Here is a 17085-nt window from a genome sequence, read left to right as displayed (position 1 = left end):
TATTAGTCTGTTCTTTTTGCAAGATTTTCTGCCCTGAATGGCACAGAGTGACTTCGTAGTACTGCGTCCCCCTACTCGAAATACTCCACATTTCCACCCATTTCAGAAATCAGCAATCTGTTGGTTTTATGTTTTCTTTTGCCAAGGATCAGCCTGGCATCACTTACAGTATTGAAAAACTTACAATAGTTACTTCTATGCCATATGCGTAACTGTAAGGCAAAATCAAATTCTATTTGTTCTAGGACCTTTTCTTTTGTGGAGGAGGTCTCGTGTTTTATTTGCAGTTATGTTATATTTCTTTATTAGGCTGAACTTTAACAAAATATATGTACGTATATGCATATACTCCTCCCAAAATGCAAATACCATTGGCCAGTTGCAAAGGAAGGAAAAGCATCCTCTGTTTACCTATTCATTTGCTAAAATCCCCCAAACTCCACCTTTCTGGATTATCTGAATCAATCTGGGACTGAAGCCAGAGTCACCTGCTATATAAGACTGAGGGAGCACAGGTGAACTACTTTTCCTGACCAACCTTACACTGGCACCCTTCTGCCAGACTCCACTGACGATGGAGTTTGGTAGGAGGATATGGTTACAAGAATGGGCTTTCCTTTTAGCGCTTTGCTATACCCATCAGATAGGTAAGGAGTTAACTCTTTTATTATTGCTTAGATCTAATAATATATTTTAAGTTACTAAACCCATTTTAATGTTTCACTTATCAAATGGTTGCACTTAGAATGTTTACCTATTAGAATGTATTAGAATGTGTCTTTGCTTTTTTTTTTTTTTAATTTACATTAAATATTTGGTGTCTGTCTATTAACTGGACTGATTTGATTTCACGTTGCCTCAAGCCACTGAGTATAACCTCGCTTGATAAGTAGCCTTGAAAATCAAATCAAAAAGAACCATTATTCATGTCTTAAAGTACCAGTTGTTCAGTAGTACTTATGCCTTACAAAAGTATTTCATTTCGTTTGCATTTTATAGTAAGAATGATTACAAATGTTCTGATCTTTTCATGAAATTTAAAGCACTACATTTTCCAGTTGCTAGATCAGGTTACAGGTCAGTCTTTTCCAGTATTTTGTCACCTACCAGAACTTAATACCAGATTATTCTTGCCAATTCCTTTGCAAAAGAGACTAGAATGTATTCATGTGACAATGATTTTTGTAGTGAATACTGTGTATACTGGTACTACATTAGATATAATATTTAATATTTACGTAAAGTGTTGATCTTCACTATGAAAATCACTGGGAGGTTAATCTGTTGCATTGCAATCCATCATTTTGTGCATTTTTTTCTCTTGCTTGCTTTACATTAATTGAGGACAATCTTGGCAGATTTTGTTAATATTCAATCATGTTCAATTAATTGGACTATGCAAATAGAAATTACTTGCATGAATACAAACTTGCTAAGTCAGTCCCATAGGTGTACAGTGATCACTGCTCTGTCAGCTAACATTTTAAAATCTTCAGATTGCTTTTCAATTTATCTTGTGTATCACTTTCCAAACACTAACAAGTAAGTGCAAATACAATTTTAGGCTACTTTATGTTAGATGAAATAAGCACTAAAATACTGCTAAGTTGATTTAAGCACAAAAGTACAACAGTCACCTACAGTGTAATCTTACATTTAGAATTATGTAGTGTCAATCAAACATCCTCAGCCCTTCTTTCCCTTCTTTGTACAAGAAAATTATTTGTATTGTGCAATGCCAGCCCAATAAATTGCTTTGAAAAATGAATAGTGGTTAGACCAAATCCAGCAAAGACATCTTTCAAATCACACTAGGTGGAAAATATATTCAGATGTCCTCACTGAGTACAAAATATTGGCCTTATCCCATGCCATCTTCTCTAACATTTTGTGCCTAACTTCATGTTTACAGTCCAATTCCAACTTTTATAAGTTGTAATGAGAACTGTGTATATGGGGTGGCAGCTGGATAGTAGCTTGACAAGGTGCATCCACAAATATTCATAACTCTTTCCAAATAATCAAAGATCGAATTACCATGTATTGGTATTCTTGGAAGCAATAGGCACCTATTTTTATAAGGATCAACAGCATGGCATTGTGCAATTGCTAGATAAACTAGTGCAACTAGAATTTCCTTGGAAATAATACTTGCTTAGTAAAAAAAAAAAAACCCTGCATTTCCTTGAGAAAAAACAGACTAAAATACATGTATATACTGTTTTGTTCTGTTACAAAAGTTCTCACACTTTTAAATAAACATTCACAGTATTTTAAAGAGCGTTGGCTCTTAGGTGAACTCGGGATGATTCTATGTCCACTGAAGCTCCTATGAATGTGTTGAATGAAAGCAAATTCTGTCGCATTATTAAGACTCACAGAGGCATTTGTTATATTTTCTCAACAATTGTAATGGTAGGAATGTATTTACCTAATGATATTATCTGTGATACTGAAAGACCAACAGAAAGCGGAAAAAGATTAAAGTTACTTCTTTTTACGTCACTAATGGTCATGTATAAATGAGAAAAGAACAAAAGCTTAGGGATGAAAGGAAATTTCTGCAGACACTGGAACAACTTCTAGAGATGGTGAAGCTTCCCAGAACACCCTTCCAAAATTAGGAATCCCTTGGGTTCCTCTTTGAGAGTGTGAGTTTGAATCCCTTCAGCTCTGAGATCAAGTACTCAGTTGGTTTACATGGTGTGCATTTCCAGTAAAAATCCTTCCTTGTTTGGTGTGGTGGTCTAATCTAGTTCTGAGTTTGTGGATCTATCTGTCTGTTGTATAAGGAGAAAGGAGACTTAGAACTAAATTACACTCTAAGAGGAAGGAGACTAGAACTAAATTTGCAGCTCTTCTTCAACTGGCAAGTACTTTAGGCACCAGAAGTTCTCATTCAAACATGAGTCATTTTCATCACCTAAGTCACCTGAGGATTTAGGCTTGGCATGTTGTAGGTTGGTATTAGTCAACATTTTCCAGGCATGGTTATTTCATTCTGGATGGATTCAGTCTTTCATAAAATAAAGTTGTAGCCATTTTTCTTAAATGGGAAATGCCTGATGTGTTTACCTATAAAAAACAGGCGCTTAGAGCATGAAACTTGGAGCACAGGATCAGGTGTTTTTCTAAGCAGGATAGTTGGGCCATGTGTAGAAAGCAGATCAAAACTTGTGAAGACAAAGTAGAGAGAAGGAGAATTCAGATGGAAGAGAATTGATATAGTTTAGCTACTAACTATTTAACTAGAGGTACAAAAATAATCAGTGAAGCAGAACACAGGAATAGGACAGTTTTGATGTAGCTGAGTGCTATAATCATTGGCCACATGTCCTGTTTTTTTTCCAGTCTGGGTCCTTTGATCCTATCAAAATGCTTTACTTAAAAAGTTGGTTTATACTGCATATTTGTATCCATTCCTCACATCTCCAGTAAATAATAAGAATGCCTAAAAACCTCTTTAGCAAATTCCTGGAAAATAATCATAGAATCATAGAACAGCTTGGGTTAAAAGTGATTGGTATAATCAAAGTTTTTAATTTCCTCCTTAGTCAGAGTAGATGTAACGAAAAGCCAGCTATGCTTTTGTACTAGGCTAATTTAGTATAGCTTAACCCTTTGTACTGGTTGTTGTGTCTGAAGAGCTCTGATACGCAGAACTGCAAATTTCTGCCTATGCTAACACAATTTGGAGTTTCATAAAAGGGTCAAAACTACAAGGTAGAAAATGGAAATCCTCACAGCTGAAAGCAATTTCTTATGATCGAATTATGAAATGTAATGTGGACTTTTAACCTGATTCACATCCTGTATAAATCAACGCCAGGTTTAACACTGTCATATTAACTGATCTTTTCTTTCTAGGTCAGTTTTAGATACAAGTTTTGGAATTGTTATACCAGGTTTGGTTTTCTTTCCTAATTTTTTTTCTTCTTTTACAGTTTCATCTGAGGTGAAAATCATCCAGCAAACATCAACAAATCCAGTAATAACACGTAAGTTAAGTAAATGAAATGTGTTCAATAAGTATTTAGTTTTAGAAGATGCAGATGAAGGAATTTAGTGCAAACAGGGAAATGCTCTGGTAAAAGAAGTCATGAAATCATAAGAGGAGAAAGAGGCCAGTTAAGAAACGTAGCATACTGTTGACTGTTATCTTGTATGAAAGTGAACAACTAAATAATCCACTTGAACTTAACTACAACCATTTACAGGGATATATGTGATGAACAGCAGACAGATGATGAAGGCTGAATACATGGTGACTTGTGTTGTAATGGATAGATGGATGGAAATAACAAAGGGACAAGGGAAAACTATGAAAGAATAATGCCTTGGATAATTTGATTCACCGTATTAAGGCTAGGAATTTTAAGTCATTTTTTACAGCTAGTTTTAAATTTGCAGCTTCCAACCCTGCTCACAATGGCCGTGTATGCAGCACATGGGGCAACTTTCACTTCAAGACTTTTGATGGAGACATCTTCTACTACCCTGGGCTCTGTAATTACGTTTTTGCATCCCATTGCAACACTGCCTATGAAGAGTTTAACATCCAGATTAGGCGTACCCTGGTGGAAAATATTCCTACAATCCACCGCATCGCCATAAAACTTGAAGGTGTAGCTGTTGAGCTAACAAAGGATGTTGTCCTGATCAACAGCAACAGGTGAGTTTATTCGTACCACTTGTTTGGTAAATACAGATGTTTTGTTTTTTTTTCAAGTTGGCCAAGTACTTTCTTGTATACTGGGGAAAAATCAGCATTCTTCAATAAATCTGACAATTTTACCCTTAGAAATAATGAATAAGTTGCTATTAATTCAAGTCACGAAAAATCAATTGTTCCTTCAATGATTACCTCAAAAACAAAATTTCTGTGAAAAATCCTGAGGTTGGATTTGAATTTAAATCCACATTTAATGTACTGGACCATTTTATTTTTCAATTGCTTTTCTTTCCACACAGCTGCATTATATCCTTGTAAGATGCTGGAACACACAAGCCTTTTTTCTTTTTTCTCTTTACCAAACATCCAGATCAGAAAATATTTAGTATTAATTCTACTTTTCTGTAGAGTTCAACTGCCATACAGTCAAGCTGGAATTACTATAGAGAGAAGCAGCATTTATGTGAAAGTTGTCAGCAAAGCGGATATTGTATTTATGTGGAATCAGCGTGACAGTATCTTGGTAAGAACAGCTCTTGGACCTGTCTGCACCTTCAGATCAGCCATAAAGCTAATCTTTGATTAGGTTAATACTTGTTTAGGAGTTACTGTTGCCTTTCCATCTCATACTGTTGAGCAGTTTTTCCTTAAGAAAGATAGGTTTGCATCCAAGTAGCCCCAAAGAAAATAATGTGGATTTACTTCTGTTTGATAGCAGACTTCTGCTTAAAATAGGTTGAAAAACCACTTTCACTGTCATTAATATATTACCATCATTGCAAGTCTGACTTACCTCTTCTAATACAATTTTTGAGCAGAATTTCTCTCTCTTAGGACATCATTTTGCTGTGAATTTGATTTTCTTTCTGAACAATGGAGATAAAAAGGCTTTGCACTCTACAGATATTACAGTGAAAACCTGTGTCTACATCAATAGTTTGGAGTTTATGTTGTAAATCAAATCTAAGACAACTCTTCATTTTATCCCTCAAGTTTAAGTTAGATTTCTAAATAAAATTACATAGTTCAGATGAAAAACAGGGTCAGCAAGTACAAGTGTTTTTGATGATCCTGAATATATTTTACAATGTGTATACTAACTTCTGTCAGTGTATTGCCTATCATTTTAGTTAGAACTGCATGAGAAATATGCCAATCAGACCTGTGGTCTTTGTGGGGACTTCAACGGCATTCCAGTTTACAATGAGTTCTATTCAAACAGTAAGTTTTTTAAATATCAGAAATTGGTTTCTGGAGTCTTCAGCATGTATTCTACTTTCTTTCAGCACTAACATCATCATCATTCCTCTTTCCTGAGGAATGTTGAATGATATACTCAGAAACTATGATTCAATCATCTATGTTGAAAAACATAATAAAAAACATAAGCAGATCATGTATTTAATCTTAAAGGTGTTAGCCAGTTTCTCACTAATAACATAAATATTGAAATATATCCAGTAAAATGAAATGTATTTGTAATATCTAGTTAGTACATTTGTTGTTTCAGATCTGTCATAAAAATAATTCTAATAGTAACATACCAATTCTGATTTGAAAGACCTGAGAAATATATCTTTTGTCTATATTAATAAGTCCATTAAACATGCTGTCAGAACTTTGAATATGTAATCCTATTCCAAAAATATATCCACATTTGCCTTTTGACATGCATAGTCTATGTATAATCCTCTCTTATTTTATCCATTCTCAATTTGAGTGTTCTCCTAAAACTTGTTTCTCCATTGAGAAACCTCAATGGAGAAGTCTCCATTGTACAAATCCCTATTTTAATTATTTTCTCTCTTCCCGACATGGACTCATTATCTTCTGAGAACAGTCTGGTCTTTTTTCCATTTAAATCTTACTTTGCGCTTAGATGTAGTAGGCTGAAAATTGTTTTCTAATGTTTTTCTTTTTCCTGATAGTGATGTCAGTGTTTATTTTGGAAGGGATGATGATAAAATGAAAAGATTCAAGGGAACTATCTGCCTTAGCTGACTTTGAAAAGAATTCTTGGCAAGAGAAAAAAATATTAAGAAGTTGCATTGACCAAAAAAAACCCACACAACTCTCATTATTAAATTTCTTTTGCACAGATATCAGAATGACAGCCTTACAGTTTGGGAATATGCAGAAAATGGATGGGCCAACAGAGTACTGTGAAGACCCAATTCCTTCTCCACCAGATAATTGCACAAATAACTTTGTAAGTATCTATTTGATCATTCTTTAATTTTTCTTTCACATTTTTTTGTATTGTTCTGCAGCTTCAGAGGAGTCAACAGGAAAAGACCTAGGGCAATACTAAGTAAAGAGGGATATGAAATTCTATTAAAGAATAATCTAGCAGAGAAACAATGCTAAAAATTTGCTCCTTTCTATTTTCTGAAAATTTTCTTGTTGTTTTTTTTTTTTCTCCCCAGGATGACATATGTCAGAAAACATTGACCAGCTTTGCATTTGCAGACTGTAATGGCCTAGTTAATGTTAGTGAGTACATTATGGCTTGCCAAGAAGACTTGTGCCGCTCTGAAGAGTTAAAAAACGCCTCATGTATCTGTGATACTATTGCTGAATACTCCCGGCAGTGTGCTCATGCTGGTGGGGAACCTTTGAACTGGAGAACCTCAAAACTGTGCCGTAAGTATTAGCGGAGATGCCTTTATTTTGTCCTGGGTAAATAAAAAGAAATGAGTTCTCAAATAATGCTGAGTATGCATTGAAAATTACAGGCATACTGGGGGGTTCTGATGTACAAGCTCCAGCAAGAAGACTAAGGAAAACTTAAATGGATACACTTACTCAAGAGCTGAAGGGTCATTTAATGAATTGGGATAGTAAAGGAAACAAATACAAGGAGGAAGAAGGAGGATGATTTGGTTACTTATATTTCTGTTTCTCTCCTTTTTTTTATGGTGGCTACCATATTTTTTACCCTCGTTGATTTATTGATTGAGTCTTCACTGGTCTTAGGTTGGTGTAGTATTTAATCTCCTCTAGCTTGGTTTTGAGGAGTTTGTACCACTGTAATCTTCAGAGGTTTTCACTGAATTAAACACCTACACATTATTAGTGTAGCTGTTGATACTGTCACCAACATTTGTTTCAAATTAAAATCCACTGGGATACTATTTGCTCTTCCAATGATATCTGAAAAATCTGAATATACTGAAGCTTTAGAAATTTGATTTTTACGTTTCCCTAGCAATGCAGATATTCTTGAAAAGACTACCTTTAACAGAAACCTTGCTAGCTTTGCAGAACCATTTTCTTGATGTGTCTAGAACTCTAGTCATTTTGGCACCAGTTTTTTTTTACACTGTCATGAAAAGCAAATCTCAACTGTAAAACATAGATCTGAATGAGTAAAGTTAAAGATTTTGAGAAGTGGGGATAGGTCTATGGCTTAGTGTGGTTTTAAATCTAGCTGAAAAAATGTAAATGAACATACTTATTTCCATATACAGTGAACTAGAAATACTTCAGACTGAAAAAAAACTCTCCTTTTATTAACATTTCAGCCAAGACATGTCCTTACAACATGCAGTATTCGGAGTGCAGATCCCCCTGCACTGACACATGCACTAATCCTGAACGATCTCAGTTTTGTGAAGAGCACTGTATGGATGGTTGTTTCTGTCCCCAAGGCAAGTTCTAATATACTCACATTTCTGATCTCAAAATAAACAAGGCAGATTCCATGAGGCTTAAGGCCCTTATATTTGCATTTTTCACAGCTGCAAGTGATAAGTATTTATCATTTATCAACTGAGGAAAGACACTGGAATTAATTGCCAGCGCACATGCAATATTTAGAAAGCAGGAAAGCAGAAAAGCAAACAGATCAAAGCTAGTCTTTCAACAAGCCACCTGTACTAAAATAACTCCTTTTCAAAGCAGGTGGAATTTAAGAATAGAAAGGTTGAAGATCAGTAAATTGGCATAGTCCTACTGTGCTCGGTACATCTATGACAGTTCACAGCAGCTGCAAATCTGTCTTCGAGGCAATTTTTAGTAATGAACAAAAATGATTATTTTCCCATGTATGGAAAATGCCTATTTAATTGATTAAATTTTGTTGTTGTTGTTTTTAACTTAAGGAACTGTTTTTGATGACATAAACAATTCTGGCTGCATCTCCCGCCAGCAGTGCTCCTGTATTTACAATGGCAACACTTACGCTCCAGGAACTTCTTTCTCAGAGCACTGCCATTCCTGGTAACTCTTGCTATTTTCTTAACTCATTATTTCCTCTAATATATTTAATGGGTTTAATGATTTATTGTTTGCAATTACATCATCAGTAATTGATCTGTGTATTTAACCGACCGCTACAGTTCCAAAATAACCCCAACGAACATTCTTTGTTTTATTTAGCAACAGCCTTAGCTGTCTTTGCACTTGAGCTCAAAGTGATCAAAGTAAGGATTTACAGTGTTTAGATTTCTCACCAGTGAATTCAAGTGCTTCTTCTTTGTTTATTTTGTTCAAACGTTTGGACTTCTCTAAAGGGAATGAAGTTGCAGTAATTTACGTATTTGCAAATATTTATTTTCTCTGAAGAAAATAAGAGAAGCTACACAACCTCAGTTTCACAATTATTAATCCTGTACCTGTACAGTACCACATTAGCTTAGAAAACAAATATATTCTATCTACTCATCAGAAGTAGATGTGGAGTCACATTTCTCTTAGTTTCTTATACATTTTACAAGAAAACAGAAGAGATTTTAATTTGGCACTATGTTTTATGTTAGCTGCAGAAGACAAGCAATTACTCATCCAGCATCTGTTGCTACTGAGTTAACCTGTCCAAAAAAAAGAATAGAAACAAATGAACAAAGTGAATGCATATCACAGTCGCTCCCTTTAAAGCTTTACTTCATATGTTCACAGTATTTGAGAAAGTCTTATACCTGGATTTCCTGTGTATTCAAACTATAGATTGGAAGGAAAAGCAGTACTAAACCAAATGTCATTGTAATTTCTGTAAGTCTGGACTGCTATTACTGATTTCAGCAAAGTTTGTCTTGTCTCTTACAGTACATGTAATGGAGGCAAATGGAATTGCGAAGATATGTCATGTCCAGGAATATGTTCTGTAGAGGGAGGCTCACACATTTCAACATATGATAAAAAGCATTATGATGTCTATGGAGACTGCACTTACGTCCTTTCTAAGGTGAGAATCAGATATTACTTGGTCATAAAGCCTTATGTGCTTGTGGAAAGGATAGGTGATCTCAATCAACATCTATGAAATTTAAGTCTTTTGACATCTGTATATTGAATTGCTTCAGTTAATCAGACACTTACTGGAATGTATTCTGCCATTCAAATGATTTAATTATCAGCTAAATATTAGGATGTCATGCAACAGTAAATGGTGGTTTCCAGGGAATTTCCAGTTCTGTCATACAATAAATGCTTAAGACTACTCTCTTTTTAAGGTATTGCTTAATGAACACTCTTCTACATGATTGTTCCAGCTGTCTTACTGGATTAAATAAGTTTACCCTGTTAACTGTATTTAATAGTATTTTTTTCTTGGAAGCTGAAATAAAGAAAAATCAGTTCAAGTCAACTGATACATTTCATTTAGGCTTTGAAGCATTATAAAAATGATTTAAAAGAAATAAAGAAGTAAAAAATTCATTATAATCAAAACATTTTGTTACAGTACTGTGTAAGTGCAATGGTTTGACCTTTTTGATCTGATGCTTCTTTGCTTTCTTTTTCCCCATTTGCACAATGCAGTCTAAAAAAAAAAAAAAGAAAATCACTCATTGTTACTATTTCCCTGAAAAGAGAGACTTTGACAGGGACAGCTTTTGTAATTAGCCTTTCATTGAATAACTGTTGGGATTTTTATTTATTTTCAGCACTGTGAAGATGAAAGGTTCACCATCCTGGTAGAACTACGCAAATGTGGCATGACAAACACTGAAACGTGTTTAAAGACAGTGACCCTCAGCTTGAATAAAGGACAAATGGTAAGAATGCAAAATAAGCATGAGAAAAAACTATTAATAACGTGGGGACCAAAGCATCTAGGCCTTTATCAGGTAGGGACCTGCATTTATTTCCACGTATGGGATAAGTACATGTTAGTTTTTTATCGAGTGAAAATAAACTAGTTTTGTTGTGAAAATGAAATAGTAGATTTGACTTTATGGAAATTCATTAAGAAAAAGCTGAAAAAGCTTTTTTTCTGCCAATTAGATGAAAACATATAAGCTTGTAATTTAGAAGCTACAAGTGCAACAGCAATGGGTGTAATTCATCATAAAGTTTTGTTCATAGAAACCAAGATGATAAAATTCACTAATCAGTTGGGAAAGACTCTTCAAAAACCATTTTTCCTTGGCAAGGAAAATTAGTGATGTGCACAAAGTGGAAAGAGGGAGAAGAGATGAGATCACAAAAATGACCCTTTTTAATTAATAGCTCTGTAAGTAATGTCACTGGAGTCATCACAAGAGTTATTATTCTTTGGGCTATATTAATCCTTCACATGATTACCTGTTGTTCCTCTTCCTTAACAGCTCATTGAGGTCAAAGCTGATGGTGGTGTGTTTGTGAACTCAATCTACACCCAGCTGCCAATCTCAGCAGGTATTTTTTCTCTAACATTCACCTCTAATGTCATAAATCAATGTTATAAAATAGAAGGCATTACTTTTAGAGCAGCCTTCGTATCATGATATGCTCTGTCCTTCATTTAACCTTCTCCAGAAAGCAATCATTCTATTCTTTCTTTTATAGCCAATGTCACCATCTTTAGACCTTCATCATTCTTCGTCATCATGCACACAAATGTTGGTATCCAGGTTGAAATCCAGTTCACACCCATCATGCAAATGTTTGTGCGATTGGACCCTATGTTCAAAGACCAAACCTGTGGTAAGTGAATGAAACTGAAGAACTTCTTGCTAAATGTCTTTTGTTGAGTACAAACAGTGTAAACATTTCACCGGTTTTCAACAGGTCTTTGTGGAAATTTCAATAATGTCCAAACTGATGACTTTAAGGCCATAAGTGGAGTAGTTGAAGGCACAGCAGCAGCATTTGCTAATACATGGAAAACTCAAGCTTCTTGCCCAGATATCCAGAACAGTTTTGAGAACCCTTGTGCACTCAGCATCGATAACGGTAAATGCTTCTTAACATTTTTTTTTTTTTTTAAGAATTTTTTCTAGGTTATTTTTTTCTTATCGCTAAGAAAAATACAACTATTAGAAAGCAAATACAAGAGAATGAAGAATTGTATATTTGGTGAAAACGTACATCTGAAATCAGAATATTCACAATGAGAACATGAGGGCTATGTAATGAAGTAAAGGAAGAGTCCTGGAGGCATAACTGAAAGAAACTGTATGATCACTGAAAACAGAGAGAATGTGTAAGCTCACAGCTTGATATCAGAGGAGTGGATCACATGAGCATCTTTGGAAATTCTTTATTTGTGATCTTTGGCAACTCTATTTCATTGCACCTTTGATTTTAATAACCTTAGAGCACAAACTGAGTGAAAAGAGACAGAAGAGGAGAGATTTGATGTAATTTCAAAACTGGCTTCCCATGTTAGGGAAGTGGGTATATGGGACTAATGAAGTAAAAAAGTAACATGTATATTTGCACTGTTTGTTCTTTTTACAGAAAAATATGCTCAGCATTGGTGTGGACTACTAACTAACAAAGAAGGACCTTTTGCTGATTGTCATTATCTACTGAATCCCTCTACTTACCACACGGTATGTTGGTAGAACTGGTTTCTCTTCAGAAACAATAGAAGTAGGATCATTACAACTAGCTACCAGGAAAAAACTGTCCCAGGCATATCTCTAGTCTTATGCAATGTCTGCATTTTCATTTCTGTAATGCACTTCTTTCTTTCAGCATGTTGCTGTTTTTGTTGTAGCATCTTATCTTATTTCAGTTGTCAGTCTTGGTTTTGTCATTGCAAATGCAAAGGCAGCTATTTTCTCTTGGATGGATATATGGTAGGAGGTTAGCACAAAGGCGTTTTAAATAGTTATTTGAAAATTACATTTAACTGCCACCTCGCCAACCTCACATCTTATTATTAACTACTTGGCACAGAAAGCCCACTGGCTAATTATCATCATTCCACTATCAGTGTACTGTCAGTCTTCCTTCTCATTATAAATGACTCAGATGTTGATAGTCTTAGAAGTGTTGAGATTATATTTTTCTCACATTCCTAGAACTGCATGTTTGACACGTGTAACTGTCAAAACAGTGAGGGCTGTCTGTGCGCAGCCCTTTCTTCCTATGTGAGAGCTTGTGCTGCAAGAGGAATCCAAATAAATGGATGGAGGACGAATGTCTGTTGTGAGTACACTTCTCTATTTCCTTTCCTGTGTGTCCATCAATAAAAAGTGTTGGTGAAAAGAATTTAATATTGATTTCTAGACAAATATGGTAAGTGTCAAGGAAAGGATTTTGTTAAATGCACTCCTAGATGTAATTCCCTGCTGTTCCTTTAGATTCAATCCATTAAAAGCAAGAATAAATATAAATGGATGGCAGAGAGATTGCTGTTACAGACACTCCTCCACCTGTTTCTGCACAACTTTGAATTTAACTGTAGCTTTCTATATCACAGTGTCATAGAGATAAATATGACATATTAGAATAACAACATTAGTAATGCTAACCAGAAAACTAGAATAATGAAATAGCAGCACCAAATGGAAGTTTCTTTCCAAACTCTCATTTGAAGAAAATATATTCCTTATTGCAGATATGACTTGATTTAATCTACACGTACAGTAGGTTTCACTTCTAATTCTGGAAATATTCAGAAAAACATTGATGTGAAAGATAGAGCATAGGCAGAGGTGTATATTATTGTTCATCTGTTATTGCTACTACCTACTACTTCTTTCTTCCCAACAAAAATTACCATATGGAATTAACAAACTCATTCTTCCTTTTCACTCTCTCAAGCAAAGTACACCACCTCATGTCCCAAATCCCTAAGTTACAGCTATACCATCGATTCATGCCAACCCACATGTCGCTCACTTAGTGAGCCTGATGTCACATGCAAAATTAAGTTTGTCCCAGTTGATGGCTGCACCTGCATAAATGGAACCTACATGGATGAAAGTGGCAAATGTGTGCCTGCTAATGAATGCCCCTGTTACTATCGAGGATCTCCCATACCACTTGGAGAAGTTGTCCATGAAAATGGGCTTGTATGGTAAGGGAAGCTTTTGAAAAACGTTCAAGCAATAGTATATGCATTTCATTATCTAAATAAGCTTCATTTAAACTGTTCTCACCTTGCCCTGCGTAAGTTTCAATATAGTAATCTCATAAACATTTTTTTAAGCTTTTAAGAATAATATAAACATCCAGATTGATAGAGCAATTGCATATAGAAGTATTTGCTATTTAATTCAATGACTTTTCAAACACAAAACACACAACAGAAAAAGCAAAGAGAAATCTTAAGAGACAATAAGTAACAAGCAGAAATATATCAATCTCAAACTCTAATTTTTCCTGTTAAGCAACTGTATGAAAGTATAATTGGTAGCGGTGTTGAGAGAAACACTTCCCTGTGTCTTCAAAATAGTATTCAGGAATTCAATTAATTCCTTATAAAGTACCAAAACTTGAACAGAGGTAGCTCTCAGTCTCAATACTTGGTTAAAAGTTAATATTTTTTCCTCTCTTACAGCACTTGCATCCAGGGAAAACTGAATTGCATTGGAGAACCCAATCAAATTCCAGGTTAAAAAAAAAAGTCTTTCACTTGCACTTGTCTTTTTCTCTGTGCCAGGTTTTGGACAGAAATATTTGGTAGAATTGATAATTCTTAATGGATTTTTAAATAATAGAAGTATTTCTATACTATAAAAGGCAGAAGTAACCCTAGGTTCATGAGAAGATCTGTTCTAAAAGATTTTTTTCTGATATACTGTGGAAGGTTCTGGGAATTCAGTGCTCTGAAGTGAATCTACAATTGGATTCCTATTTAGCAGATGGGTAGGGACAGCAGTCCTTACTAACTGAAATGTACAAATTCCAAAAAATTTCTAGATGTTTTTTATTTCTACAGCTGTGTGATAAACCTCCTGCCATTTCTTACTTCTCTCACTTCTTTCCTTCCTCTAGTTTGTGAATCTCCCATGTTCTACTTAGACTGTAGAAATAACACAGCAGAAATAACTGGATCAGAGTGTCAAAAAAGCTGTCAGACTCTGGATATGCAGTGTGTAAGTATGTCTGCTGGATGAAATGGTACTTTCAAGTTTTGTCTGTCATATTTGTACTACAGTCGTCATTGATCTAACTCTTCTTCTCTGAAGCTACATCACAGATACTTTGTATGCTAAAATCCCAAAAACATGTTATGAAGTGCTAACAATAGGATCATCAGAATAAAATATAATGAAGTAACATCCAACTTTTGTAAGATCAGTGTCAAAGTTTCTTCAGCTACTTCTCAAATCACCCTCATTAGAGCTAACATTTTGTAACTGTTTCATCTGACTAAATGAAAAAGGTGACGGCTTTCTGACTTTCAGCACAGGATTTGAGTGAAAATTCATGACACAAAAATGGATCAAGTATAAAAGCATAAACCTGTGTGTATATAATATGAAGTATTTCTTTTTATGTCTAACACAGTGTTGTAACAGTTCAAGTCTTTCGAAGTAAGAGTAATTAGTAGTGAAAATATTTAGAGCTTTGCCATATATTTTACTTTCTTAAGAGAAAATTACTTGCTGTAGGCTGGCTAAGAGCAATCATTTCTTTCCATATGATAGTGCAGTTATGAATTTCTTGCACATCTAATTATGTCTCTCCATCTAAGTGCATGATAGCCATGTGTAATTTCATGAATAGGTACCATAAGAGATGCATCTGTTTTCAACGCATCTCACTCAAACTAAATTTACTTACTTTCTTGTTAAAGTCCATTCATTCAATCACAAGTCACCCATCACAAAGCATAGGGCTTCTTCAGCTAACACAGAGCAAGTCTTAAGATCCAGTATAGTTCACATTTCACAGACTTGAAGAAATGCTTTTAGGATTAAAATGCATCTAATGTTTAGCAGCTTTACATGCTAATAACTTCATCTTTGTTCTAGAGGTCTATAAGTACTTCAGAGTCTTCTCTTATTTAAGCTGGGCAGAAATAGAACATATAAAGACATTTTAAGTTGATCTAATCTTCATTTTTCTAGTGTGATTATTTTATTCTGAAATTGTATCTTCCTCTTGACCTTTTCAGTATAGCACACAGTGTGTATCTGGCTGTGTGTGCCCATCTGGGCTTGTGTTAGATGGGAAGGGTGGTTGTATTCCTGAAGAGGAATGTCCATGTATTCACAATGGAGCCATGTATCAACCCGGGGAAAAGATCAATGCTGACTGTAATACCTGGTAAGTATTTTCTGGAAAGCTGCATTCCTGGTTCCATCATTTGCCTTTAAAAAGATCTTAAGCTGTACAGTAACGAGGAGAGATTTAGACTGTGCATTTCATCAATTGATGGGTCTTTTAAGTTTTGACTCAGAAAGATGAGCAATTTTACTTTTCTTGCAGGCAGACAGCTGAGGCACAAACTGGGAGAAAACCTTTGGGAGGATGGTGTCCATTACATTTTACCCTTTTCTGCAGTTCATGCATTTGGAATAGCAGAACAGAACTTTGCTTTAATACTTCACATAGGAAATATAAAAGACTGTTTTAACTTCAGAATCAATATAACATTTACCAAGAATGAGATGCCAAACAAATGCTGAGTTTTTGGGATAGGTCTGCATAAGACAGTGAGTTACTTTATTACTAAAACATTTAATTCTCATTCCTAGTGTGTGCAAGGATAGGATGTGGGAATGCACCAAAAAACAATGCTTGGGTACATGTGCTGTTTACGGAGATGGACATTATACCACCTTTGATGACCAAAGGTTCAGCTTCAGTGGAAACTGTGAATACACACTAGTCCAGGTACTGTTACTTAACAAAACTACATTGTAATATAATATTGATCTTATCTGCGACAATAATATGTTTTTTAATTTTATTACTCAGAACCACTGTGGGAAGAGTGACACAGCGAATGGGACCTTCCAGGTTATCACTGAAAATATTCCCTGCGGCAGCACTGGGACAACTTGCTCAAAATCTATCAAAGTTTTCTTAGAGGTACGTACGTATTGCATTACAGACCAGGGGTTTTTTGTTCAGTATCTGTGTAAAGCTTGGGAGAAGTCAGGGTATCCATTGCTGCAAGGAAGTTTGGAGAAAATATTTTAAAAAGCAAATCAACTTGTAAATTAAGCTTAAGCCAGAATCAGATGAAGTATTTGGTACAGCTTCCCAGCTTTCTGCCTATTCCAGCCTTACAAAGCCGTTTATAC

General features: G+C 35.1%; 1 protein-coding gene across 1 annotated transcript in view; it reads left to right on the top strand.

Moving 5' to 3' along the window:
* The first annotated feature begins 486 nt into the window (after positions 1–486).
* Positions 487–17085, top strand: part of LOC116216653 (mucin-5AC) — a 35389-nt gene continuing 18790 nt past the window's right edge. The window contains 22 exon segments of the mRNA XM_085224332.1: positions 487–647; positions 3945–3998; positions 4411–4672; positions 5081–5195; positions 5803–5893; positions 6772–6881; positions 7099–7315; positions 8197–8322; positions 8776–8893; positions 9719–9857; positions 10558–10668; positions 11221–11290; positions 11441–11578; positions 11663–11827; positions 12335–12429; positions 12904–13030; positions 13649–13904; positions 14388–14440; positions 14825–14925; positions 15951–16102; positions 16534–16672; positions 16757–16870. Of these exon segments, the coding sequence (XP_085080458.1) occupies positions 575–647; positions 3945–3998; positions 4411–4672; positions 5081–5195; positions 5803–5893; positions 6772–6881; positions 7099–7315; positions 8197–8322; positions 8776–8893; positions 9719–9857; positions 10558–10668; positions 11221–11290; positions 11441–11578; positions 11663–11827; positions 12335–12429; positions 12904–13030; positions 13649–13904; positions 14388–14440; positions 14825–14925; positions 15951–16102; positions 16534–16672; positions 16757–16870 (2826 nt within the window). The 5' untranslated portion in view covers positions 487–574.

Source organism: Meleagris gallopavo, chromosome 5, assembly GCF_905368555.1.
Source record: "Meleagris gallopavo chromosome 5, MGAL_WU_HG_1.1, whole genome shotgun sequence".
Taxonomy (NCBI): domain Eukaryota; kingdom Metazoa; phylum Chordata; class Aves; order Galliformes; family Phasianidae; genus Meleagris; species Meleagris gallopavo.
The sequence above is the reverse complement of the archived record's forward strand: the minus strand, read 5'-3'. Positions and strand labels throughout refer to the sequence as shown.